At 44.5% G+C, this 27,970-nt stretch overlaps 2 protein-coding genes across 2 annotated transcripts in view; one reads left to right on the top strand and one right to left on the bottom strand.

Annotated features, from left to right (window-relative positions):
* Positions 1–27,970, bottom strand: part of PARP1 (poly(ADP-ribose) polymerase 1) — a 36,332-nt gene extending 8,362 nt beyond the window's left edge. Inside the window, exons 1-15 of the mRNA XM_078610057.1 lie at positions 27,802–27,970; positions 26,153–26,315; positions 25,602–25,726; positions 25,197–25,417; positions 11,864–11,957; positions 9,093–9,209; positions 7,964–8,143; positions 6,840–7,017; positions 5,761–5,901; positions 4,533–4,772; positions 3,746–3,814; positions 3,401–3,533; positions 2,062–2,257; positions 1,221–1,349; positions 1,007–1,090 (exon numbers count right to left, since the gene is read on the bottom strand). Of these exons, the coding sequence (XP_078466183.1) occupies positions 1,007–1,090; positions 1,221–1,349; positions 2,062–2,257; positions 3,401–3,533; positions 3,746–3,814; positions 4,533–4,772; positions 5,761–5,901; positions 6,840–7,017; positions 7,964–8,143; positions 9,093–9,209; positions 11,864–11,957; positions 25,197–25,417; positions 25,602–25,726; positions 26,153–26,315; positions 27,802–27,912 (2,181 nt within the window). The 5' untranslated portion in view covers positions 27,913–27,970. The remainder of the gene's footprint in view (positions 1–1,006; positions 1,091–1,220; positions 1,350–2,061; positions 2,258–3,400; positions 3,534–3,745; positions 3,815–4,532; positions 4,773–5,760; positions 5,902–6,839; positions 7,018–7,963; positions 8,144–9,092; positions 9,210–11,863; positions 11,958–25,196; positions 25,418–25,601; positions 25,727–26,152; positions 26,316–27,801) is intronic.
* On the top strand, positions 16,929–23,019 carry LOC144729650 (adenosine receptor A1-like). Its single transcript, XM_078610060.1, has 3 exons — positions 16,929–17,707; positions 18,519–18,803; positions 20,777–23,019. Exons 1-3 carry the CDS (start codon positions 17,321–17,323, stop codon positions 21,143–21,145), a joined length of 1,041 nt encoding a protein of 346 aa, XP_078466186.1. The 5' UTR covers positions 16,929–17,320; the 3' UTR covers positions 21,146–23,019.

Below are 27,970 nucleotides of genomic sequence, written 5' to 3'. Positions count from 1 at the left end.
ACTTTCTCGATTTTAATTGCTGTATAAAGTCCAGTCTTGCTGCAATGTAATTATGTAGTTATACACGACGCATGTTACATGCAAAATGAGCTATCGGCGTCATTTCTTGCGATGGTATCATGTCTTGAGATGAATCGTTAATTTGGAGATCTGACAGAAAAAGGGGCCATGGAAATAACATTACAGTATTGGCGTATTATCCTTGACACAGTAAGATCCATACTTTGCCCACAAGCTCTGCGATGAGACAATGGCATGACAGTACAAGTGATATTTTTTTTATTTAGTCTCACAGCTGGAATTAATCCAAACCGCAAGCCTGAACTATACGTGGTGGGTAGTTTCGTGTGATCATTGGTGACTGGGCTGAAACCATAAGGGACCATCCATTTAGTACGTACGCATGGAGGGGGGAGGGGGGGTTAACCCAAATGCGTACACTTGCGAATGGGGGGTCTATTGACAATGTACGTACGCATAGAAAACGGGGGGGGGGGAGATAAAGCCTCGATAATAATTTGTCTACATTGGCCTTCAAATTATTTAGATAGTCCGGCGGTGGACTATCTGTTTGCTTAAACACGTTAATATTATTAATCCTTGATCGTTTCTGCGTGGATCAAATATCGGCCGTTCCATAGGATTCGGGGGGGGGGGAGGGTGCGTCAAGCGTACGTACGCAGGTGGGGGGGTGGGTGTAAAAAGTACGCGTGCGTACAGGGAGGGGTCAAGTTGACAGATTTTTGCGTACGTACTAAATGGATGGCTCCTAAGATGCGCGACATTTGAGAACCGAATTTCAATCAGGCACGGTTCGGACCCAAGACCTTAGTGGTGCCAGCTCACTGCTCTGACCTCGAAGCCACACATGCCACCTTGCCATTCACTACATCCTCAACGATAAGAGATGTTAGCATACGGTAGTGCTACGTGAATACGTGAGCAAAGTGGCATGGCAGCCCTGCATGATCCACACTCCTTTAAGTCCATTATATTGTACACGCACCTTCTGTGCATCCCCCAGCACGCTGTAGGCGCTCTGAATCTGCTTCCTGCTCAACTTTCCAAGAGGCATCTTGCAGAGATCGATCTGCGGGGAAGATCCGACAACATGAAGTAATGAACCGCCACCAACATCAGGCACACCCAATCACTTCTTACAAGCAAACAACGGTGGGGTCTTAGGGGAAGCAAACACATGATCCGTGGCGTCAACCCACCTCGAACTCTACCATGGTCCTCTTCATGCTGTCTATGTCGAAGATCATACGCAGCAGTTCCTGAATCGGCTTTGCCAGCTTCGAGTTGGTACCCGCCATGGCCTTCAGATCATGAATGTCCTCATCATCCTGCACTCAGGCATGCCCAGAGGTGAAGTCGTGAGCGGTCACACGAGCTGCACTCCCGAAACAACCCGATCCAAACAGAGGCACTTTATCAAGTGGAGCGAGCCCACGTGAGAACACAATACAACGAATGTCATTAACTTATCTGGAAAAGGCTTACCTGAATCTCAAATGTCTTTTTCAGAAGTCACATTTCAATTCCATTTCCCGTCACGGCAGTGAAACAATGGTCAGTTTTATTAAACTCCCTCCCGCCTCTGTCCACATAGCAGTATAAAATAGGTACACCAGTTAGTCAATCGGCAGGTCATGTGTGGTGGGGTAAAGTACTCCCACCTCTTCCAAGACATCTGGCCAGCGTGGAGGAGTAGGCCAAATACCCTCTTCGAGGAGCCATCTAGTCGAGACCGTTTCGCAAAGTGGCGTGAGCAAGAAGACGCCTAGTGCTTTACCTTTACCTGCATTGGGATATTTGACCAATTCGAAAAATGAGGCTTACCTCATTGATCGAACTGAATGTGGGATGAAATGTGGCTACCCAGAGAAAACGCAATGCATAATAGGGACTAATGCGCAGATTGATTCACAGGTCATTTTACTGTAACTGCCGTCTTTTCGTCACCTCGCAGCCCTCTGCGGATCTTCACAAACGCGCGCAGTTCACAAACCCTCGCACATCCAGAGTGTTGGATACCACAAGCAAGCGCCACCGTACCTGCCCGTAGTCTGTCTCCACCGGGTAGAACTTGTTGGGGTACTTGACGAAGTTGCGGGTGTTCCATTTGTTGCCGGTCTTGTCGAAGTAAAGCTGGCAGAAGTGCTCCACCGCGTCTTCACGGCTCTTCATTTTCTCCAGCTTGGTGCCACCGATCGTCGTGCCCAAGCGGCCCCATGAGCGAAACACCCAGTATCTGCAAGGGAGGGGGGTTGTGAATTCACACTTTTTAATATATATGCAGTGACATAGAATCGGTCACATAGCAGCATAGCGCTGGCTGCTGGCAGGGAAGGGGATCTGCAGCTTACAGCAGCCCTGACTGACAACAGGCCACGTGATAGACCGGAGAGGGATCTCGGGATAAGGTCACGGAAGGGTCACAATCGAGAACCCGCTAGTAGGTTCCAGAAAGGGGGCGTGGCCGGGGCGGAGCCAGGCCACGCTGACACTATAAGAGGGGCCCCGGGAGGGGAGCTCGGGGCTGTCGTGTGGAGTGGGATCCCCGTGGTGCTGATAGAATCTTCGCCGTCGTCTCCGTCTTCACCATCTCGGCGTCGCCAGTCAGGCAGTCTGCCAGCTGTCCTGACTGGGAACCGTAGTGACCAAGTGTGAACTGTTAAGGCCGTTTAGTCACTACATATATATGTAGTCACTACATATATATGTAGTGACTAAACATATACATATATATATATAAAACGTTCCATGTTACTTTCCTCTATCCACTTTTATATTACAATTGCGATACCGAGATTATATCGTCAAGAGACACAGTATTTCGAGTGTCCAAAAACTGCTGGAGAAGATTATATCAGAAAATAACTTGGAGAGTCGCTTAAGTAGAACTTGTTTGTGACACTTTGAAAAAATTAAAATAAATGTCCTCCAAAGAATGTTTGTGATATGAGAACCTGAGTGTTTAATCCTGAAAGATGGAATATGCTGATATGATTTTTTTTATATACATATTTTTTTAATTGGTGAATTGGTGACCAGGCTGAAACCATCAACTCCACTCCGCTTGTTTTCAAGCTGCATGAAATCCATTTTCGAATCAAGAATTTCAGCAGTGCTGGCAAAATGCTGTTAAACAGAATTAACCCATTAACCACCTCTCCGCCTTGCATTGTTTCACATTGAGCTAAACATATTCCTTCAAAGAGTCCTTTGCTCATCAGCACTTTCTGCATGTTCTGACGCTAGATTTGGACGTGCAAGCCACCAGGCCACTTGGCCGGCCGGTTATTTTACCCGGGGTTAGTGTTCCCTTCATATGGCATAGTCGTGGATGGCCTGTCCTGGCCTGCTCTGGCATGCACGTGCATCTGTCGCTCACTTTCGATTGAGGTCACACTCCAGCAGCTGCAACTTGTAGTACGAGTTGGTTCCTCTCTCAACATCCACCAGACTCATAGCGGCACCGTAGATCATGCCATGATCCTCCAGCACGTGGGCCACATCCACCAAATCTACGGTTGGGGAAAAGCAATACCTCCAACATGAGTGGGTCCAATCTTGGCCCCGGTGTGCCGGTGAGAGGAGGAGAGGACGTGCATTTGAAAAGACTGAAGTGTCCTCCGCTCGCCATTAATTTCACATCACACGGCAACGCATATATGTCACCAACAAAACCTATTGGTATGAAGACAATTCAAGTGTCGTAGATTAGTGTTTGGCTCACTAGACAAGGGGTCCACGGCAGCACGACCCTTCACAGTCAGCTTCAGCTTATTCGCCTCGGCCTTCTGACCTATACAAGCACACAGGTGTACACACATACCACACATTCGCAAGTAAATACACACGAGCAGAAATGTACTTCCACAATATGATCCTTATGGCGGTACCCAGGGGTACCAAATAATACAAAATGGCTGAGGCCACTAAATATTTTATTTCTGGGACACTATTTTTTCCAGGGGTGTACTTAACTCCACGACTGGGGTACCTTTAAATCCGAAATCAGTGCTACTCCGCGATGTCGAAACGCAGCGAGGACGATTGCGCCGAAACCCTGGACGCTCGTATGCACCATAGTGGTGCATCGTGTACAGCTCGTCGAGATGAGTTGATTGCCGCATCGCCGACCATCAACAGACTAAAAATGACTGCATCACGGACATTATGCAAGAGACGGGGTACTATTGTACCCCGGGGTACCGCCATAAGGTTCATATATTACACGACAGTTAACAAAATGCAAGATTTCTCCAACATTCAGCATAGTGAATTACACGTGTGTGATCTATTAATTGAGCTATTTAACTTATTTCACGTATTAATAATAGCCTTCTTTAATCTATTAAAGCGTCAATTTGAAGATTCAATATTTCAGTAAGGTTCCGCAAAATAATGTTTGAGCATTTCTTCGCGCCATCCTTCAAGCCTGCTCGGACCGAAACCACAAACAGGGCCTGAACAACCAGCATTCGCCATCATCACTCTCCCCCACGTGCGACGGCGCATACCCTCCGACTTTCGTTTGCTGCTCTTAGCCGACGCCTCCTTGGGAACTTCCAGCACTGGCTCGGTCTTCACCGTTGGCTCCTGCTCAACCTTGATTGGCGCCCCCCAGGTCGAGAGGCGGTGCGCCGACACCAGCTCAGCCAAGGGCCGCCCCGAGGCCTCTGCGAGCAGATCCTCCGCCACCACGCATACGTTGCACGTCTGAGCCTCCGCAATCTTCTTTGACATCTTCTCCACCTCCTCTGCACGGTGGGGGAAGGAGAAGAAAAGGGAGAGCGCGAAGGAGGATGTAGAGTTGATGACGACTTGTGCCCAATAGGAACTCATAATAGTGGAAAGTGGACAATCAGGAAATGGAATGCAAATGCATTGTGCAATGACAGCAGAGACATCTATGGATATGTACTGCATCTGGTGTTGATCCCCCATTACCTGTGTTGTTGTTCCATTTCATACCTCACATGATCTTTAAGTTACGCAAAAGTGTAATGTATGAAGAGGTACGATGAACAGCATTGTGTTTACTGTCACAGGTCCAGGATGGAGGGCAGGTTACTAAGATGATAATTTGAGTGGGTACACAGAGATTGGTGAACGGTAGACAAAGCCAGATTGTGGTGGTGGTGATGCTGATAAACGGTGATCATTTCAAATTGGATGTTGAATTTGCTAGAACTGTGGGACCCAGCACATTGGACGTAATTTCAAGACCATCAGTGCCATTGGTCGTGATGACCTCTTCACCAAAATATGCCCTTCCATGACTTTCACGACATTAAGAGGGCCATTTTATGGCAATTTTTGATGGAAAATCTCATCAGCAATTGTTGCACAATATGCTAACAACAAAAAAACAGCAAGCCAAAGCTGATCGCTCCCTCTAGTGGGGACAACTTGGATGGCAACTTCCAATCACATCAAAGATAGAGATCACATGGCTGCTCGGTGTTGTATGCTTTGCAGACCAATCATTGTCCTTCACAAACAGTTTTTAACTGCATTTTAATTAGCTCGACAGAACACCATCACCCTATGTCATGAATATACCAAAGTTGTCATAGTCGTTGCTCGCAGATGCTGGGAGCAATCCCAGGTGCTGGGGGTGACAATTTTTGACGTCGTTTGCTCTAAAATGTGGTCCAGTGTTTCAAGGCATTCAGCAAAGGTGCCCTTCATGATCACTCGTGGGTGATCACTCTTTGGACACACATCGAGGAGGAAAGCACTTACTCTTGGTGCTAATGCAAAAGTCGGCCTTGGAGACCGTGCTGGTCATCTTGCCTCCCAGTTTCTCCACCAGTGCCTTGATATCATCACGGCTCTTCTGCAGCTTCCCCACCAAGCACAACGCCTTGCCGGCCAATAATTTTCCTGCGCCCACCCCCACCATGGGAAAACGGCGGCAGCGAGCAACGTGAGTAGTCAGGCAGGGGGCACACAACAGGCATTGGAGACCACATACGACATGAGACAGACACAAAGATATTTGTAGACATATCGAAACATATAGACAAAGACAAAATGCAAACAACAAAACAATCGAGAGGTATTTCATTAACATGTAACGATGCATAGAATCATCGATTAAAATGTATTTTCATGCTCACGATACATTAATTGAATTCTCGCTTAAATTGCGAACGTTCTATGTATTTGATTTACATGACCTCCACAGCCATTAGTACCGCTAAATGCACTGTAATCAATGTAGCCAGGTCATAATTTGTTTACTGAATAATGATGCCAAATCGTGACAATTCATCGAATCAAAGTAGCCAGGGTCCCTCAGCTCTGACTTTGTGGAGGTGAACGGATACCAGCATGGCAGACATCTACCAGAAGGCACCATAGCGGTATTGCTGATAGCTATGTGGCCGTAACTTTCTATTAACAAAGCTTCAAACTCATATTCTTAGGTTTTTTCGGTAAAGTCACCCTCAACCAGTATATATACAAGGACTGTTTTCTTGGAATTTCTCTTACTTGATGCAGCAGTCGTGCTGTGACGGTTCCACCTGAAGACGGAAGCTTGTGTTGCCTCTGAAACGTCGTGATTTTTATTTTATTTTACTTTTATAAATTTAAATTTTTTACCTACGTGACTTTACTGAAAAAACCTAAAAATATGAATCCTTGCAGTCACGAAAGCTTCAAATCTAGAACTTCAAACTCATGTCACACAGCTCGGGACAAACAGCTCATGCAATGCATCTATAAAATAGCACCAGATTGCTTTTTATCTGCATTTCGTCTTCCTTTAAACAAAGGGCACGACACCAGTGGACCGGTACGCACCCTCTGCCAGTTACCTGGGACTGCGCCAGCGCTGGTTCCGGGGGCTTCTCCACTTTTGGTTGCGGCAGTGGCGACGGTGGCAGTGGCGACGGTGGCAGCGCGTGGCGGGCTGGTAGTAGCTTGGGCGGACATGAAGACGCGCTCGCGCTGCTTGTACTTATACTTCTTTAGGAATGGCACATCCTTGAACTCCTAGGCAGGGCAGTGATGACAAGGGGGCAGCCAGAGAGTGATAAACATCAACATAATTGCAGGCATTTGCATAAATTAATACGATTATCTCCATGATCATCATAATTTATGCATATAATTAAATACATTTGCATAATTTCCGCAATTTATGCATTTTTCCAATCTTCATTATATTTTTATTATTTTTATCAAAATTTCATAATCCGACATATACAACATGTCGGACAAATAATCAATTGATCAATGACTTTTACAGTTTGTACAATTTGGAGTGATACGGGTATAAAATTATAACACCTCATTAGATGATGTACAAGAAATGATTTCTTAGAGGTTGTTTTTGGTGGGCAAGAGGGTGAGTAGTAGGATGACGTAGGGCAGCGAGGGAAAGGAGACTCATGTCTGTATGTTGGACTTCTTTCACACCATACCCTACTGTGCTAATCGCAGGTATATAGACAGCTATGTAGTACAGCTGTAAATGATGACATTTCAGAGAGACACAGCAAGAGAAGAGGAAATACTTGAGCCTGGATCTGAACATGGGGAAAGGATGGGGAGCTGGCAAAGCTGACTTAACACCAAATGAGGGTTCAATAAGACTGGAGTCTCCTTTGTAAGGGAGACTGGGAGATTAATAAAAAATGAATGTTGTTGGAATGTGTACAAATTAAGCTTTAAAAACAATGCACACCAACGCTATCAAGCAATTGGAGAGTGAAAAAAATAAACATCACAAAAACTAACAAGCAATGCATACAAGCACAGCTTTAAAAGCACAAAAATGACAAAACATACAGGTTAAACCAAACAATGGTAAAATGCGAAACGGTAACACACAATTCCATGCGTTCCCTAAAAACACACGTTCTCAGCGCTCGGAGAACATCCTACCCCTGTAAAACCATGGCACGACGCGTTGCTAACAATATCCCCTCCGCTTTGCCTTTGGGATGATCCACTCATTGCGCTTGGGTGTCTTTGTGCTGAATGTGCACTTGGTCCAGCCGGAGATGTTCCCCGTGCAGCGGTAAGCGTCGCTCATGCACACGAGCTGCCCGTCCTTACACTCTGCGCATGGCAGAAGCGCACCGAACGCCATACCGTCAGCCAGGCGCTCCAGCACCTGGTAGCAACACACAGGGGAACGGAAAGACAAACAAAAGCCCGTTTATACATTAACAACTGCAATCAAGTACGGATTGGATCCCACACTCACAAGGTTAAGTGGTCAACAGCAAAAACTGCTGATCCAGTCACTCCTTATAATTGCTTCTGCCAGATCTCGCAGCTGTTATAAAGACAATCCTGGACATCTCAGAGCAGCTCTTACAGTCTCATGAACACCAACATCTGGCTTTCAGTCTCCCCCTTGTTAAATAGTTGATACGTCCTTCAAGGACTGCTCTCACGGTCTCACCGCCATCTGCTTTTAAATTTTCTCCTCTCAAAAAACATATTGGCCAAAGATCCCAATGCAGGATATTTTTGAAAGAGTATTGGTGGGATGTTCCTGGATATATGGCATCATCATCATAATGTCAAGTGTAATATTAACAAAGTCATCTGCCCCCCTCCCCCTCCTCCCTCCACCTGTCCCCCCAGTATGTTAGTTAACTTCCCCCTTACCTCTCCTCGATATAAATCTTCATGCCCCCACACATGGTCCCAACTTGGGTGATGAAGCGAACCCAATTCTTCCCCCTACATAGGGTTCTGTCGGGCCAAAATCAGGTTGCTCTTCACAGAGTTTCTATTCACCCCCCCACCGCCACCACCGTTTTGTGATCGGTGTATTGTACCGGGCTTGCGTTGAGTTGTAATAAACAAAACAAAAAGCATCGGTGTCCAACCCCTGTTTTGTAGAGGGAGGCTCAATCGTGCCCAACACTTGCTTCTCTGCAAAAATGCCGTGGTCCATCAGTCAAATCTTATCGGCCATAATCCAAACCTTATCCCCCAAACATTACATTTCTCCTTACAACCTGTGGTCCTTCAAAACTCATTTTGTGGTTCGCCGATTTTCAGATCAGCCGTTGAATTTCTTACTTCGGGGCATTCGCCGCGGGCCTTACCGCAGACTCGCCGGATGGCACGGCCTGTTTGTTGGCAATCAGCAGCTCCTTGAGGTCAATCTCATCGCTGCAGCTCTTCAAGCCATCCTTGAAGCTCCAGATAACATTGCTCTGCTTCTGTTGGGGCATGAACAGGCAATATGCACTTAAGAGGAAATCATATATATATTGTTGAAATTATAGAGATTATCTTGTAGATTCCTTGTGAAGGTTTGATAATGAAAAAAACATATTTTGGGAACATTCTCGTGAAACCACTTGATACAGTAAATCTAGCTGTGACGGTCCCACCTGATGACGGAGACTTGTGTTGCCTCTGAAACGTCGTGATTTATTCTTTTATTTTGTTTCTATTAATTGTATTTTTAACCTACGTGACTTTACCCAAAAAACCTAAGAGTACACTGCAGTGGTGTTGTATTCAAAAGTACGAGAGTGATGCAACAGTGAAATCAGCAAAACGCACCTAAACCCTGTTTTTTCATTTTTCCTCGTCAAGGAAGCCTCAATACCACATTCGACAAGCTAGGACACACAATCAAGATACGTATGTACAATACAGGTTACTTGTGTACAAGATGAGATACCTATGTAGCAGACAGGTGACGTGTGTACAACCCAAGATATGAATGTACAAGACGAGCCGTATGACAACGAATTTATTTTCAACTCCCATTTGGCAATAATAAAAACAACCTCATTATTTGGCTCTACTAATTAAATAAACAATTAGAATTCCACACATTCATTGCACTTAATGGGCACGCGTCAAAACAGCTGTAACCGTACGCTTGACACCTCTTTCTGCAAACAAGGCCTTGCACAGGGGGTGTTGTTTAAACGACGTGCACATTCACCGTGGGGAAGCCTATTAATAACGCAGCCACCTTCCCCGCAAACCGGCGCATTAATTACCTGCACTGTGGGGCCCTCCAGCTACATCCAGCACCGCAGCCACATGCAACTAACGAGCTGGATTAAGGGACGCCGCGCCTCATTTGTGCGTTCTAGATGGCTCGGGATAATCTCGGTCCCGCCAATTATGGCCGCAAGGGAAGGGCGGAAGGTGAGGAGGCGGCTGGGGAAGGTGAAGGCGAGGGGGGGGGGGGCACCGATGCTCAGGACCAAAAGCGCAGCAAATTCAGCGTTGTGAATAGGCTCTGCCGTCAAGGATGAAAAGCTGCCACACTTGCGGCCGTCGCAATTTCAGGCAGAACCGTGGCATGGGAAAGAGCAGGGTTGAAGAACCTACAGCAGCTGAGTCACATCCGGCCCGTGACATTTCATACGGCCCGCAGCCAAGCGACTTCAAAACGACATTTATTTATCACTGAAAGCATCTTAGCTGCACTAATCGGGTACCAGAGGGGGATATTTGTGACCTAGTAACAATGCGTTTCCCATTTTAGCGTGCTCAGTCATTGCAGGACCACTCGCAGTGACAAAAGTGACCGAGGTGAGAGTATTAATGTATGGCTTATCATAGGTAATTAAAAGTCCTCTTTGGACCAACTTCAAATCTAGAATCCTCTTTGGACATCAGTAAAGAAAAGTTTCCCATGGCTGGGTTATTTCCACAGGATTTCTCCATAAATCTGGCTGTCGCCTGATGAAGCTAGTCGTAATTATTGACGAAACGTCATACTCGAATTGTAAATGTTGTGGCTTTGCTCTCCAACACATCGGTGTGCTGTTTATGGCGGCTTTAACAACATTTATATATTTACGCGATCTAACCCAAAAAATCTGTATTATGGATTCCCATGGCTGGTTTGAAATAAATTAAAACTGTTGGAGCTGCCTCCTCAAAATGTTATTGAACCTCCCACTGATTTTCATAAACAGAGGCAAGCGGCATACAAATAAACAGATTTTCACAAGGACACACAATGCTTCAAGACAACAAAAATCATCACATTGCATCGACAATCCGCGTTGATTTTGTATTTTTAAAACAAGTCAAACTAAGTTTGCAATAAAAACGCACACAATCTCAGTTATGGCGAGTTACTTTAATAAAGCAATCGCACAGATGCCTTGACTCAATGCTAGAGACTGTTGGAGCAAGTGCTGTTTGGCGAGTTTCTATTACACCTGGTGCACAGCATGGAGTGGGTGCCGTGGTCTGTGTTTGTGCCGACGTCCCCAGTGATTGTTGACACATTGCACCTGGCACTCATTTTAGCCTGAGTCAATCTAGCCGCAGGCCAGCCTAGGTTGAATTAACAATTGCCACTGGCGTTACTTCAAAACAATTGCGAATTACACCCGGGTCACAGGGATCATAGCACAGCTGGCAAAGACGTCGTTAACTGCCCCATACACACAAAAAAAGACACACATTCCACGTATAGCCATAACAAACTGCTGTGGCAAGTGCAGCACAACGCACAATGGGATAGTGGTGTGGTGCAAAACCATTCCCGGCCACCTCTGCCGGCCCAAGTACTGATTTAAGACACAGTATCAAATACTAATTTACAGCTGAATCAACAGAGAGGAGGCCTAACGACTGGTTTTGACTTTCCGCTGGTGTTATCCGTGTCTGGGAATTGAAACCAGGTCACCAGCTTCATACTTCAGTGTGCTAACAACGGAACACTGCTCCACAACACCAAGCACAGCCACACACTCAACCACACACATCCACATTAAAATGCACTGACGTACGTACAAACAGGGCACACAAGCATACGGCGAGGCAACTGGGAAAGCACTGATGCACACATACGGAAGCAGACATGCATACGTACAGACAAGCACATGCCCACCTTTAGCATCTTATCTTCCTCTTCCTTCTGTTTCATGGACTCCAACTTGATCTTCTTGGCCACCTCATCTACCTGATCCTCTGCTTTACGTTTTCTGCAAGAAGGCAACAAAAGTTCCAAATTAGTTTTATTTACTGTATATTTTGGGACGTGTAAAGATTGACTCGGGAAATCCAAGGCCACAACTCGATATAAAATTGATTATTTTTTTACACCGTGATGAATGTTGCAGCAACTACTGGCTGTAGGGGTCAAGGGAGGGCATAACATACAATGTAGAGAAGATTGAAAAACATAAATTCTTACACACACAATTTATCGCATGCATTTTTTGTTAAAGAATCTATACTAATACACGTTGCACTTATGTTAAGGGAATTGTTGAATGCTGTAGCAACACCATGGCACTTGTGCAAATATGATTTTCCAAGCGAAAGTATAGTTGACATGATTTTGGGCAATAAGGGTAAGACGTTGGAATGTGGACTCTATACCACTGTGTAACATCAAAGCATAAGGTTGCAAGACAAAGTGAGAAAAATGAGTCACTTGCCTTCATTTACTCGGGAACAATTGACTGAGACAAGTCTCTTGTTTTTAAGGGAGGCCTAAGCCTCCACAACTGTTAACGTAATTGCTCTAAATAACAGAAGGCAGGGAGTGGTGCTCCTGCATGGATCCTGTATCAGGCATTGGCACTTAAAGAATTGGGCATTTATAACAGCATCACTTTCACTTCACTGCCACGCAAATACAATTCTAATAACTCATCGAAGGCTGGAAGCTAAAAGAATGAGCTAATTAAATCATTTTATTTAGGATCATGCAAGAGCCCTCCAAGGATAAACATTTCCTGAGAGACCCAATGGCCCCTCTGGGTGCGTGGGACGATTTGAAAACGGTTGAAGTGTTTTGCCTCTGAGAAGGAAATACAGACACTAGACATGCAACCGCCATTTGCTGCTAACGCTTAACCCTCCTCTGTGCTCAAACCAGTCAAATTTGTATCTTGCTTCCTTTCAAATGTGCACATTTGTTGACATGGAGCCATCACATGAGTGTGATATCTGCTTGCTAGGCAGCAAGGTGCCTCTATTAGGCAGTACATCAATAAGGTTGCAGACCTATTCATGCCGGGTTTTGTATGTCGTCGCCTCATAAGCATGGCTTGTCTCTGAGCATTCATCTCCACACCTCATGTGCATATCGCAGACTGAAAATTAGGGAGGTCCGTGCTGTCAGAAGGGATTATGTTAAAATAATTAGCAGTGGTGTTTGTTCCCCATCCAATACCACTCGACAACTTTGGTCAAACCCCCGTGTCGCCGAATCTCATCCCGAGTGGCACAATTAGGACGACCCTGGCCCATTCGCGTGTCGCCGGCAATCGCCATCGTGTGTCCACGATGGTGGAAGCGACAACTCAAAGTCGCAACCACACGGCCACCCCCGCACAGAGGAATTCTGGGAGCTGAGGAGCTAACTCTCTTCACTGGCAGTGACACGGTGGTGTCGGCTGTGTTGGCGATACCAGTGAAACTTAAACGGTGATAAGAAAAGGCAGCACCACGCCCGGCACATCTCGAGGAAGGAACCAGGCCTGCACCAAGGTAAACAATTGTCAGTGTCATCCGCCGGGATGTTCTTTGTCAGCTAGCGTAACTCAAAACATAAATATAAATAACAAAAAAACAAGGCTGAGCTCTTATAGTCAACGTCCCATATTTAACCAGGTGAGAAACGATTGAGATTCATGGTTTCGTTTCAAGAGTAAACCTCATGTTTTGTGGAAATGTGTGGACATTTTGACCTTTTTCCCCCAATTTAGTCGTGGGTAATTTAAAACTTTTGTATGTTACTTGTGACGTGAGAATGCAATGACCGCTCGTAAATTGTCAAATGTACACTTGGCAACATTTTGGTAATTTAATCACAGAAATTATCAATAGCTTAAGCAAACAACGTATTGAAATAACAGCCACTAATTAACATCCCAGCAGATCAACCACCTAAGCCAACAAAAACACATTCTTTATATTAAAGGTTTTTGGGTTAGATCGCGTAAGTATAAATGTGTCGCAACCCTCCACCACCCGACACGGCCAATCAGTAATAAATGTGTTACGTTAACAAAACGCCAATAAGTTACTTCTACTTACGGATTGGCCGTGCGATTGTAAATTCTAAAGAGAGACTCGTCTCTGCCATAGCAATGTGCAATTTCCACCACCAGTTCAGGACTGCAAGCAGTGTTTCCATACTCACATGAGCAAAATAGCAGTCCTCAATTACTGTGGCCACGTTATACATAGCAATGGCAAACCATATTCAACATCTGTTCAAATTTGACCAGGGGCACAAAATCTGTGGGTGTCTCGTAGAAATATTAAAATAATATTGTACAGACACCCACATACACGCAGAGTGTCTGTGCACCTAATGTGGTAGCGTACACACACACTGCTAAACACAACAGCCCCAGGCAAGGGAATCTCGGGTTACCATAACATTTAGAGGCACCATGGGGTGTGGGGGTGCCAAGTTAATAATAAAGCTAACAACTGTTAATTAGATTCTAAGACAACTGCAAATATGTCATACTGTGCAGAAAAACATATGGCTTAGAAAGACCTCAGGGGAAACTCAGGGGTTTTTTTTTTATTCACTGCTTCCAATATTTAAGTTTCACAGAGGCACTGCGAACACAATGAAAGGCAATTATATGCAATGCCAAATGCACTTCGGAGACACCATAATGACCGTCGATGAAAGGTCGCCTCGTTCAGCACATGTCACTAGAAAGAACGATGGCTTGTGGGGTGAGATAGGTGGTGGAAAGGCAGATAAAGGAGAGAAGGCGTACGTTGAAACGACCACTCTGTACATGGAGCAATGAGATCAGCTCCTCTGCAGGAACGCAATGGATGATATTGCAGAAACACGACGGATGGCGACCCGCATGAGTGAGAGACCTTCACCCGACAGTAAATAACTTCTGAAAGAGTTGGCACTTCGCACGTACAAAGAGCTGTGCCAAGCCAGTATTAGTCGGCATTCATCAACAGCACTTGCGCTAACACATCTATTCAGTCCGGAGTGGGAGTAGAGTACAGATTTCTTAATCTTTGGAATCAATAGGCATACAAAATTCACAATGAAGGTCTTTTTGGGTTAGATCGTAATTCTGGCAAAATCGCCCTATGTCGAATGCACTTACCAGCGAAACGTCATACGCAAGTTGTAAATGTTATTAATTTACTTTCCAACACACCGGCAGGCTGAAAAAACTAATTGGCATGTTTTGTTAACGTGACAAACCTTATTAATTGGTTGTGTCACGTGGTGTCGGCTTAACGACGCATATATACTTACAGGATTTCACCCAAAAAACCTTTATGAATAATATTGGTCGTGAAAGCATACGTGTCAAACAGACACACAAAGTTTCAGACAAGTGATATGTGCAAGCTAACTGGACTACTGGTGCAAATTATTCACCTCTATGGAGCCAAGACAACATACCCTCCCGTGGAAAGTTGGAACTAAGCATGTAACGATAAACCCACCTAAAATAGTTTTTTTAATGCTCACAATACATGCATTTACTAATACTTGTTATAACTGGTTATTTTTTATGTTCTAACAGGTTTATATGATCTTGCAGCAGCCACTGGAGGCATTATCTTCACCACAATCTAAAAAAAAATGTGATTCCCGCTTATGTCATTCCAAATCGTGACAAATCATCAACTTGCAAGAGGCTGAATCATTATATTTTACAATCCAGGGTGCTTCTTGCCACGAAAATTGGAGCTTGAAGCTTTCGTGGCTTTACCACGGCTCTGGGGTTGCCGCGATCATGGTATGCCACCGCAAGACGGGATAACAATTTACGTTTCAAGTTTTCACAAACAGCACCCTGGCTTGTTAAATAAATAAATGTCAGTCATTGCAAGGACAACCATCCCACCGTGATCCCCACCTATTCTGCCTGTGCTTTTGTCCTTATACCTGACCGCAGGGTCTAGTTTGTTTAATCTGGGGAAATGGACCTGGCTCCATCTCTGCTGTGCGTTTTAGGGCAGCACTGTGCAATCTCACACTGGTCACACGGATAACCGGTTGAACTTATTCGCGCACGTTTCACGAACGTCAAAATAAATTATGCTGTACCTAAACTCAGCCCTTACTCTTGTCCCTTTATCAGCCCTCCAGGGTAAATAGAGGGCCACTTTGTGGGAAGATAATGGTGGTTTTCTTCTGTGAAGCCTTGACCCCATTCTAGGAACATGGAATTTCCACAACTTACGCAGAGCTGTAAATTGGAGATGAGCACAGTTGAGCCCATCAGCTCAGCATTTTTCTAAATGTAATATACCCGTTGTTGTAGATAAATATCAAAACCCATTCATACTCTGGCTATGTTCGTTCCGAGTGCCACTAATGTAGCACATTTGTGAAATTGTCCCAGGACGTTTACATGGAAGGAAATTCTGGAAAAAGTAGGTAAACCGCTGTCAAGCAGAATTCACTGCCGTTTTACTGCTGCCATGAACTATATACATGTGTGTGCACCACACAGACGCAGTTGTTTACATAATCATAAAAAGACAGTTGAGTGCGCTAGCTGCACTTAAACCATGCTCTGCCAGTCAAGGGTGTGGACGGGGCAGAAGCATTCTGGTGGCATTAGCCGAAGTTGGTTTGCGTTGCAGGCCAACTAGACAAGACACAGGCGCGCAGGCAACAGTCAACAGGCTTGGCCGTAAACACATGGAAAACTAACAGCACATGGAGGCAGGTGAGAAGAGGAGGGGGCAGGAAATTGGACATAGGGACAACAATATTGGCATGTAGGATCACCGACACTGTGAAAAGAGGTACTGATGGATGGCGATGACACTCTTCCACAAACACTGGCGGGCATGCACACGCCTGAAACACAAGTCAAACAATCACCCACGTGACCGCTGCAACACGAAGGTACATAAGCACCGGCAACCAAATACGGCTCACATCACTCGCGTTTTGCTAACGCAAGAGTTCAACATTTGGGGAGGGGGGGGGTGGGGGGAAAAAAACACCGTGAATGGTAAAGACTCAAACACTGTAAGAAGCCCGGAAGACTTCAGCTGTGCTCACTAGCCATGGCAAGGCAAACAAGAGTAATAAACGTGCATATGTTAACGCAAGCATCACGTATGTTCATATGAATTATTAATGGTAGTGATGATTCGCTTCCAGAATCTTGCTGCCCTGAGGAAGCGTCAACTCGCTGAAGCGGCATTTTCCACACTCATCAACTTATGTGACAGTCGAACACGGACTAGGAACGAGCTCTCAGACGTCAGCTCAAAACCGTAAAACGAGCAAGGCTACTCGGCTGTGAGGAACCGCCGTCAGAAGACCCTCCGGGTAAGGTGCAGCTTGTGGCCAAGAACCCTCTGGGAAGTAAAAATGAGCGCCAATAACACGACGCTGCCGATCGAGGCGGAAAGCCCGAGCCAGGTCTCTCTCAATGTGCCGTATATCCTGTTGGAGCTCGTCATCGCGCTGCTGTCGTCGGTCGGCAACCTGCTGGTGTGCGTCGCCGTAATGAAGAACCGCCGCCTACGCACGGTCACCAACTACTTCTTGGTGTCACTGGCGGTGGCCGACGTGTGCGTGGGTGCTGTCGCCATCCCCTGCGCCATCATGACGGACCTGGGCCTCCCGCGCCACAACTTCCTGCTGTGCGTGCTCATGCTGTCTGTGCTCATCATGCTCACGCAGAGCTCCATCTTCAGCCTGCTGGCCATTGCCGTCGATAGATACGTGGCCATTTTCAGCCCGTTTCGATACAAGGTGAGCGTGCAGCGATCGGCATTGTCGGCGTCAAGTCTTATTTTACATATCAAAAAATATTTTATCACAGAACATGTGGCCAGTTAGCCCTTTCCCGTTCTGATGACGTACGTGATGTCGTACATGTACGTCATCAGTTTTTCTTCCGATACTGATCGAAAGAAAATATAAAATAACTTAATCGGTACCGAGGCTCCCACAAGGCCATGCGAAGGGCATGTGGCACAGTTTGGCGCCAGCTATCATAAAGTGTGGTCATGTTGCTACAGTTCTGTGGCGAGTACGTCTTTAAAAACAACGGCGCTACGCCTCTCTAAATAAAATTAACGCTAACCGCTTGCGCGTTCCGAGATTCACCAGTGAATGGGACCCACCCTGCAACTTGAAGTCGTCTCGGAATGGGAAAGGGTTAACAGGGTGTTTGACCTCATAGGCATTTATAATCTCCGTTTCAGTTGATAAGCAGCAGTAGCCGCAGTATTTTTTTTTTATTAACAAGAAAAATTTGGAATGAGTGTTATAACACCAGCATGCTATGGGTAACCCTTGCGAACCATTTTCCAGGGTTGTTACCGTCTGCTGTACAGCACAAACGTGCTTTGCGAACCCCACGCAGTGCTAAAAATGTAAGCAATCAAATCAGCACCAGTCAAACATTAAGGAATGCTTTGGAAATAACCCAACAGGAAAATACAAATCATTTCTAGACGACGACGGCTGCTTAAAAGGCAGCTCCCTCCACATTTACATACAAGGGCGCGCGCTGTCTCATCTTGCACAACCGCCACCCTTCGCCCTCTTCCTCCCGTAGGTGATAATGACGCACCGCAACGCTCTAATCACCATCGTGCTCACCTGGCTCGTGGCCTTCCTCATCGGCCTGGTGCCGGCCATGGGCTGGCACAAGGGTTCGCCCAGTGACAGCTACTGCTACTTCGTGGCCGTCGTTGATATGAACTACATGGTGTACTTCAATTTCTTTGGCTGCGTGCTCACGCCTCTGCTCATCATGTTCGTCATCTACGCGCGCATCTTCCTGCAAGTGCGGTACCAGCTGCGTCGCATCGCCAACGAGGCCAGGGGTGGCGCCGGCAATGCCCAGGTAAGCAATCGTCAGCAGCAATGAGCGTTGCGATTCAGTAGCGCGCTGGTGTTTTTGGTTTTTTACGTGTCGGTATAGCAGCTTGTGCAAGCAGTCGTACAGATTTAATGGTACCTGCAAGGCCGCGAGACGGCTGCAAGACAGCAGTACGGCAATTAAGAGAGTTACCCCCTCGTATGTGTGGGTTTTTATTTTCCTCAGGTGCTCCAGTTTACTCCCACATCAAACACTAATTGAATTGAATAGGCGAAATACATATTGATGTAGGACCCTCCTGAAAAAGTCACGAGACTAAAGTGAAGCATTGCTAGGTAAATAGAAGACAATATTATCATTTAGGCTGGTGACAGCTGACTGTAATCCATAAACTCTTTTTGGAGGGAGACAGCGGAAAAACGAATGGGCAACCATTATTACATTATACAATTGATTTTTTCCACACGTGAAATTCTCGTTTGGTATTTTTTACCATCACGCGAAATCAAAACCGATTACTCGCTTCTCAATTAGCTCAGTATCAAGCTACATGACTGCAAAGTTACTTGGCAGGCTTAAGAGTACATTTTCTCTCCTTCTCCAGCCTTGTTATTGCTCGTTACAATTGCATGTCGTCCAATATGGAAAAGAGGCAGATAACGTATCAAGCTATAAACCAGGCGACCCGAGTTCGATTCCCAGTCATGGTTAGCTCTGTGGCGAGCGATATCTGAACTGGTCTTAGCCCACCTCCCTCCACTAACCCACACTAACCAGAATGGTAAAGTATGGTAAAAAAAAAAACCGATGACCAACACAGCATGGAGAGGCCTCATCCAGCAGTCAATGAAATCCTTCAATCGGCAGTGAAATTACTTTATATTATCAATATTACATTTTAATAACTTTGATATTACTAATACAGTGAACCTCCTATAATCCATAGACCTATACTGCCCTATAACTATTACTCATAGCCACAATTGATCTACGGGAACTCTTGTTAGCCAGATATGGATTCTTATTATCTGTGTTCATACGTAGATAAAGGAGCCACTTGGAAGTTGACTACCAGAAACACTACACTAATTCTATTCCAGTATTCCCTCATTATTCACGAACTTCCTATCCGAAATTTTGTCTATTCACGAATCGCATCTGGAACTCTGCACGACTGCACCGAGAGAGAGAAAGTGACGAGAGAGAATTTTATGCGAGAAAGTGATGAGATAAAGTTATGATGCACAGCATCAACATCATTTAAGGTAGTTAACTTATAACACTATTTAATACTTTTATTTGTTTTTACTTCATTATAACCAATTTGTTTGTGTTATTATGATCATTTCCATTATTTAATAGCTTATTTATGTATTTATTTAAGGTAATTCATTCAAATGTATCATTATGCGCGAAATGTGCTATTCAGCATCTCCAGAATATATCCCTCGTGAATAAGGAGGGAATACTGTTCTACAATTTCCTTATGGATAAGAGGAGTAAAAAAAAAATGTTCATCAACATCCATGTTTATCTACAAAGAGGCACCCAGAAATGGTCTTACAAAAGACTAAATTGACATTATACAAGCCTTTTTGTGGAGAAGAAGAGTTACCTAGACATGGCGGGAAAGTAATATAATTCCACGTTTATCCATGGCTAATTGAGAAGCTATAAGAAGATATTATCGTGGATGGGTGTAGATGATAGGATTTGAAATTTGGATCCAACACATCACCATAAAAAGAAGGGGAGTTTCAATGTTGTGTTAAAACACTAAAGTTGAAGGTATTTTTTCACTTATTTATGACTGTCCGATCATCTGAAAAGGGTGCTATCAGAAATACTCTCAAAGTCAAAACTAATTCCAAAAATGCCACGGAGCTAAGAGAAAAGAGCCAAACTTCGTTGATAACCATGTGTGTTGGCATCACAGGAGCCGCTCCTGTGATGCCAACACACATGCCCCTAACAGTCGATTTCATTGCCAGGAACGCAGCATGCAGTCGCTGACGAAGGAGGTCAAAACAGCGACCTCGCTCTTCCTGGTGCTCTTCCTCTTCACAGTCTGCTGGATTCCCCTCCACGTCCTCAACTGCATCAGCCTCTTATGCCCAGGCAACAACACTCCGTACGGCCTGCTTCTCGCCGCCATCATTCTCTCGCATGCCAACTCAGTGGTCAATCCCTTCCTGTACGCCTATCGCATGAAGTCGTACCGTCGTGCTTTCCTGTCGCTCATTATGTGCCGGAGCGCGAGGGAAACCGACGATGACACGCAGGTTCCCAGCACCACCGTGGGCATAGAGACTTCACGCACCAACCTGCCCAACATGGTGCTGCAGGGCCACCCAGGGTAGCGTGGCATTAAGCCTCCTCACAGGCAAACTTGGAGCCAGCAAAGCATAATCACAGATAAGCTGGTGAGCTCCAAAGCCAATATTGTGAGTCACCAACTCAGAGAAGAGTTTACTTCACAGTGTGTAATATTGAAGCTTAGGCGAAGGTGGAATGGGATTTTCCCATTGTCAATGTGGACAAAATTTGTCAATAGTTACACTATGTAACACAATTTTTGTTCCTGGGTAGTAAGTGTTATTTCCTAATTGTTTATGCCTCAAAAGAATATAAAATGGTCATTATTCCCCACAAACTTTGCTTTTGTGACCAGGACAGTGATATTTTGAAATTGACCTATTTTCAATGAGAAAACGGGCAAATATGTTATTTTGTTCACATAAAGTTAGAAAAAACTACATACGAATCAAAATTTACATGTATTTATACTAAATTACAAAAATTACTACAAAAGATTTAGAAGTGAGTAGTTTTTCGAGATTTACGATTATACTGTAAATCACTTTCACGAATCAGCCCCCAAATTTAGTCTGCCATCATGTTCTCGTTATACTGTCAATGGTAGCGGCATTCAAAGTCCAGTATATCCTGGTGGAAGCGCTCGCCTTGCTCCTCCGAAAACGCTCACATGTTCTACTTGAATTTATCAAGATGAACATCAAGGATATATGAGTGACATCCTACAGCCCATCGTGCCGTAGTTCTTCACCAGTCTCAACCAGCTCCACATAGTTTTCGACCTTGTGAATGCCCAGGAAACCACCAACCACTGCGACAAAGCTGTTCCAAACCGTGTTCTCTTTACTAGTGAGCTTCTTGGGGAATTCATTGCACTCCAGGATCTTCTTTACCTGTGGTCCGACGAAGACACCGGCTTTGACCTTTGCCTGAGACAGTTTAGGGATGAAGTCTTGAAGATATTTGAAGGCTGCCGACTCCTTAGTTACAGCTCTGACAAATTGTTTCATAAGGCCCAATTTGATGTGCAGTGGTGGCATCAGCACCTTCCGGGGGTCCACCAGTGGCTCCCACTTGACGTTGTTCCTCCCCACAGAGAACTCGGTCTGCTGTGGCTAGTCCCGCCTGTGGTAGTGCGCCTTGGTGTCTAAATCTTTTGTAATCATTTTTGTATTACTTAAGTATAAATACATGTTAATTTTGATTCATATGTTGATTTTTTATGACTTTATGTGAACGAAAAGACACAAATTCGTCCGTTTTCTCATTGAAAATAGCTAAATTTTAAAATATCACTGTCCTGGTCACAAAAGCAAAGTTTGTGGGGAATAATAGCCAATTTCTGTACTTTTAATGCATAAGCAATTAGGAAATAACACTTACTACCCGGGAACAACATTTTTTGTTACACAGTGTTATCAGCCTCAACCCTGAAAACCTAAATTACTTTCACCTCTCTCAGCAACCTGCTTTTGCCAGTGAACACAAAGCTTATTCTGCAGTTGTTTCATTAAAAAAAGAGATGCACAAATGAACATGGGTAAAATGAGCCGGACAAGCCAGTTTGTACAGCCAGCATAATTCAAGGGAATGGGCAAGCAGATAATCCTCATGCCTTTCACATACACATAACAGGGTAAAGGTCAAATTACAAAATAATTGCTACGGCACACCACATGACACAACATGCATGTGTGTTAGATCTCTTTAAAATATGTATAAGCACTGTATTACAAATTATTTTATTGATTATTTCTATTTATTTATTTATTTGTGATTATGTACTGGACACCATTATAGTAATGCTGATACATCATGGGACCTCCTTTGCCAGTACCAAAATATGATAATAGGTTTTTCCCCTTTTTGTATGGCAACAAAACAGGTGTTAAGATGTTAAAACACCAAACTGAAACCTTTCAAGAGGAATCATGTCTGCATTAACCACAATGCTTGTGGTCAGAATGCTAACAAAAAACATACTCTGATAATATATGCATTGTCCTGGTCTAACACCGTTTGAGAGGTTAAAAAAAACTGTCTCTGGTGTGGACCAATCAGTTTCAAGGACAATGCATATATTGTCAAAGTATGTGTTTTTTTGCATTCTGACCACAAGCATTGTGGTTAATGCAGACATGATTCCTCGTAAAAGGTTTCAGTTTGGTGTTTTAACATCTTTACACCTGTTTTGTTGACAGAAAACAGGGGAAAAACCTATTATAAAATGCTGATACGTTTACTGCCATGAATACAAGAGTGCATTCAAACCTTACCTGTGCAATCAGTATCAATAGTGGGGTGCTAAAATATGTTTTTTAAGCCATAACTTTGTAAAACACATACAAAAAATGTCCACACATTCCAAAAGCATAATATAATAAACTTCCGTGTCGGAAAGCTACCCGATCTGTGACTTACTTATTACTAATATATATTCTTCATGTCCACATTAAAATAAAATATATTTTTAGTCCGGCATGCTTTCCCTGAAAATGTTTATCCAGCGGGCTGTTTCAACAACCACATTTTGGGCCTCACCAGAAGAGTGAGGCTTGGTAAACAAACACTGCTGGTTTCTGCTTATCTTAAATGGGTAAAAATACTCTGTCCACATAACAGAACTCTGTTCAATAGAAAATCGACATTGTATAAAAACGAATTATGCATTATTGTGGAACTCAGCAATATTACGAGTCTGTATGCACACTTGTTAAACTACAAAAACATGCAGCCTCTTGGCTTAATCAAAATTTTTTTAATAAATTAATGACTCTCAAGAGCATGAACTCTGCTGTAATATTAACGAGCTGCCAAACCATCGCTCAAGGCAATGGGCGCACTCTTAATTGCAGTGATAGCATAACGTAACTTGTGCCGATTGGTAGCAGGAAAACGTGCGGTTGAAGAGAGTTGCTCACGATGTTAACGAAAGTCAATAATAGTAATGTAACCTGATACCGCACTCCACATTTGCATCCCATTCTTGGGGGCATCTGACCGACAAAAAATTGCAAATAATTATATGAACAGAACTGTGTAAAACAATTACTTGCCGACCCATATCTACTGGAAATCTGTGAAAAAGAGCTTCATAGCTCATCAGATTCCTCTAGAATAAATACAAATTCTGATTTATTGATTCTGAAAAACCCTTCTACAATGAAATAAGAATTACTCTGGTAAAGCCAGAACGAAAAGCTAAGCTTTAAGATTCATTTCGAAGATAGCAACACTGGTGGACTTCTTGGTGTGTGCACAGGCTGTGCGCTCCGAAGTCCAGGTGTGCCACAAGTAAACACAGGAATACCCCACCATGAAGAGGTCTGTGGAACCACCAACAGACCTTATCAGGTGTGCTTAAGATTGCTGTTTATACCATTCGCGAGCTGTACACAGGTCATGAGTGCCATAAAAACAGCAAAGGATAAAGGCTATGAATATGGTGGGTCAGTCCCACCCAGTGGCAACCCACTATATTACTTACACAAGTCCCATATACCCCATCATTTTGACCTACCTGCAAATGACACACTCTACAAGACTCAGCAAGAGTAGTCAGAACTGTCAATCAATTTCTTTAACCATATGGAAACCTAATCAAAATAATATTTTAAAGGAGACGTGAAGTCCGTTGATTAAATGTAAAACATGTAAGTTTTACAACTGTGTCGGTTTTCGCAGTTGTTTTTATAGCTCTACGATATTCTGTTCGGGTGTTTGTTCAGAACGTCTGATGTTTCAGTTCGACGAAGCACGCAACACCTGGAACGAAATGTTTGAAATCATGCCAAACACACGGTACAACCCAAAAACACACCTAAAACCTAAGCATTAAGTTTTGTAAATATGATTTGGGACGCATATTTTACAAACATTTATTTGTTATGGTGTTGGCAATTTTTTTTTTACAAACGCCGCACTCCCTTTCATTTATTTTTAAAGAAAGCACATTTGATCATTCCCTGCAGAATTTACCTGGTGGCTGTAACAAGTGAACCATTGATTCTGAGCAAGCTGTCCACTCAGTGATCATCACCTCACCAATCACAGGGCACTCACCAGCACCCAGCAACACTGGATGTGCATGCTTACCCATCGACGACGACGACGACAGTGCCGAGCAGGGCCTCGACAGCCTTCTTGTCATTGGCGTTGAGCCGCGTGAAGCCACCGATCTGATTTGCGCCGTACGTCGAAAGGAAGCCCAGCTGATCGCGATGTTCCACGAAACAGTTGGTGTGGTACCAGTGGTCAATCATGCCCAGGTGCGGCTTCTCAATGTTGATCATCTTCCGTGAGATACGCACGTCGTCCTGGACATTTGAGTGGCAGAAAAGGCTGTTAATGCGAACCTTCAAGTGATGTAAAATGCAACTTGTTACAGGTAACATTGAAGTACATTCACAGCACCAGTTAGCTCTAAACACTAGTGCTTCACTATAAACTAAATCCCAAGATGCAGTGTGGTAAAAAAAAATAGAGCAATGAGTCACAAACCTTCTCAATCTTGTCATCACAGCCCTTGCACTTGCTGCGGTTGGACTTGGCGTACTCCACCACAAAATCTGGGAGGGTGTTTGATGCTGCTGCTCCTCCTCCATTTGCTTTGCCACTGCTTTTCCCTGGAAAAGCAAAAAGTCCACAGTGCTAGGGTAAATACTCACTTGTTAAGAGTAGTGACCAGTGGCAGTAATAACTTGCCCATTTAATCTTCACATATCCAAACTTTTCACGTATCCTCAGTCCCCAACGAGTTAGATGTGTGTCACTGTACTGTACAGAAAAAGTATGAGCGTACATTGACTGAAAACCACAAAACTTAGGCAAATTTTAGATGTGCTTAACACCCAATTTAAATATATAAACCGCAAAAAAAATTTGACGACATTGCTAAAATTATGGAATCAAATTTTGTTTTACTAAATATAAAGTTTAAAAAAATATATATTCTGAAGCCCAACTGATATATAAAAAAACGCAAGGAAGCTGATTCACATTATTGATTGCAGCGCAAAGGTTCCTGCTCTGGTAAAGAACGATTGGCACACCTTCACCGTCCGCACCGCCCTCGATGTGCTTCTTGATGCGGTCCTGGTCAGCGCTGCGCAGCTCGCTGAAGCCGTCCACATCGGCCTGCGTCAGAGGCCGCGCGCGCTTCCAAAAGCACTGGAAATGGTGCCACTGTGGCACCTTGCCGTCAAACCTGGGTGACTGCGAGCACAAACATCACAAGCAAAATTCATAAGCGCCGGCTGATCCAATTGGGATGGTCAATTCTTGGTGAATGATGCATACCTATTTTTTTTATTTAGCAACAATGTGGACAAAAAAAGAACAAAAGAGGCTGTGGATCATCATATAATAGTCCATCATGGCAATATTGTTTTGCTCATCATGCCAATGTGCAGGATCGTTTAATTTGTGAACACCAGTGAGCATGCATGCACACTGAGACTGCAATTCGCAAAACTCTTCTCAAAGTGCAACATCCAAAAAGCACGTACACATTCCTATGAAGCAGATAAAAAAAAACATAGCATTTACTATACAACCATATCATTTGACACAAAAGTAGGATCTTATCGAATGCTGTACTGCATCAGGTGTGTCCCCTCTCCCCCCAAAATAAAAAACTAGGTCAACTCTTGAGCGTGCCCAGTTTTGTATTTGGGTCAAAACTCTCAAACGGGAGCATGCTTTTATAACACCTTTCAAAGCAGGCAACGGTGCAAATTCTACAAAACCCAGGCAGCTATACATGGCATGCACGAAGCACAACAACTTCCACTGGAGCAACGCAAGAGACCCGTGCTGCAATCCCTCTCTCTCTCTGGACCTACAACTGCATCTGATGACAATGGATCCGCCCTGCTTCGTGGGTGTGGTGTTGCAGTCCACTTAGCATAACGATGAAATACAGACTGCAATGCACCCACACGCGCAGTGGACAGGACAAAGACAGCACGCAGATGCACTACGTTTCTCTCATTTGGGTGAGCCCACTCAAAGCACAAATGCAGTTTGTCGCGGGAATTTAAAAGGAAAAGCCCTCCCCACACAAAACACACTGCGCAAAGCATGGCGCGACCACGGTGACCTGGAATGAACTACAGTACATTACACACCACCGTTGGAATGTTCCGATGTTTATTTAGCAGTTCTGTGTTTACGACCCAAAAAAAACCCAAATCTCTTGTGGAAGACGTCACTACAATGTAGCAAATAACGAAACGAAAAATACGGGACATATTAAGCTTTTTGTCCCCGATAACGGGTCGGGGAAAACCATGCAACAGAAACGTTATCTCTGCGAGAAACACGTGGTGGTGCACGCCTCAACGCGCGATGTGCATCATCGTTCTTTGTTCATTGGCGTCCAGTGCGATGTTCAATGATCGCAAATTATACATTTCCTCCGTAAATCGACTCTGTCTTAAAAGTACAATATTAAAAAAAAAAGTCGCGAAAATCCCGAGTTCCCCGTGTTGTCGAGGACCTCGGCATGCGGGAGCAAGGTCGCCCTCACCCGGCCTGTCGAACTAGTCGAGACCGCTACTCAACCCTCGGGGAACGCGCGCTAGGCCACGATTTGAAGGGAGATGGAGGAGGGACGGCAAAGCCACGCAACACAAAAATTCCGCTTTAAAACTATAAAACTTCACCAATGCATAGGGGGGAGGAGGTGGATGAGGCTCACCTGCACCATGACTGCGAGACGCAGGCAGTCTTTCTCAATGTTGCCGCCGCATTTTTTGCACGAAGCGCGGCTGCTCTTGGCGTACTCCGCCTTGAAGGGTTTGTCCGCCATCGCTGCAGTAGCAGCAGCAGCGACAACAACAAAGAGGGCGGCCCAGCTCGTGAAGGAG

Source organism: Lampetra planeri, chromosome 33 (genome assembly GCF_965212315.1).
Source record: "Lampetra planeri chromosome 33, kcLamPlan1.2.h2, whole genome shotgun sequence".
In the NCBI taxonomy this organism is placed as follows: domain Eukaryota; kingdom Metazoa; phylum Chordata; class Hyperoartia; order Petromyzontiformes; family Petromyzontidae; genus Lampetra; species Lampetra planeri.
The sequence above is the reverse complement of the archived record's forward strand: the minus strand, read 5'-3'. Positions and strand labels throughout refer to the sequence as shown.

Excerpts from the sequence above, each read along its gene's own strand:
- LOC144729650 (XM_078610060.1), top strand. The coding sequence starts at position 17,321 with ATGAGCGCCAATAACACGACGCTGCCGATCGAGGCGGAAAGCCCGAGC. Across the intron at positions 17,708-18,518 it reads TCAGCCCGTTTCGATACAAG|GTGATAATGACGCACCGCAA; the intron begins GTGAGCGTGCAG and ends TTCCTCCCGTAG. Across the intron at positions 18,804-20,776 it reads CCAGGGGTGGCGCCGGCAAT|GAACGCAGCATGCAGTCGCT; the intron begins GCCCAGGTAAGC and ends TTTCATTGCCAG.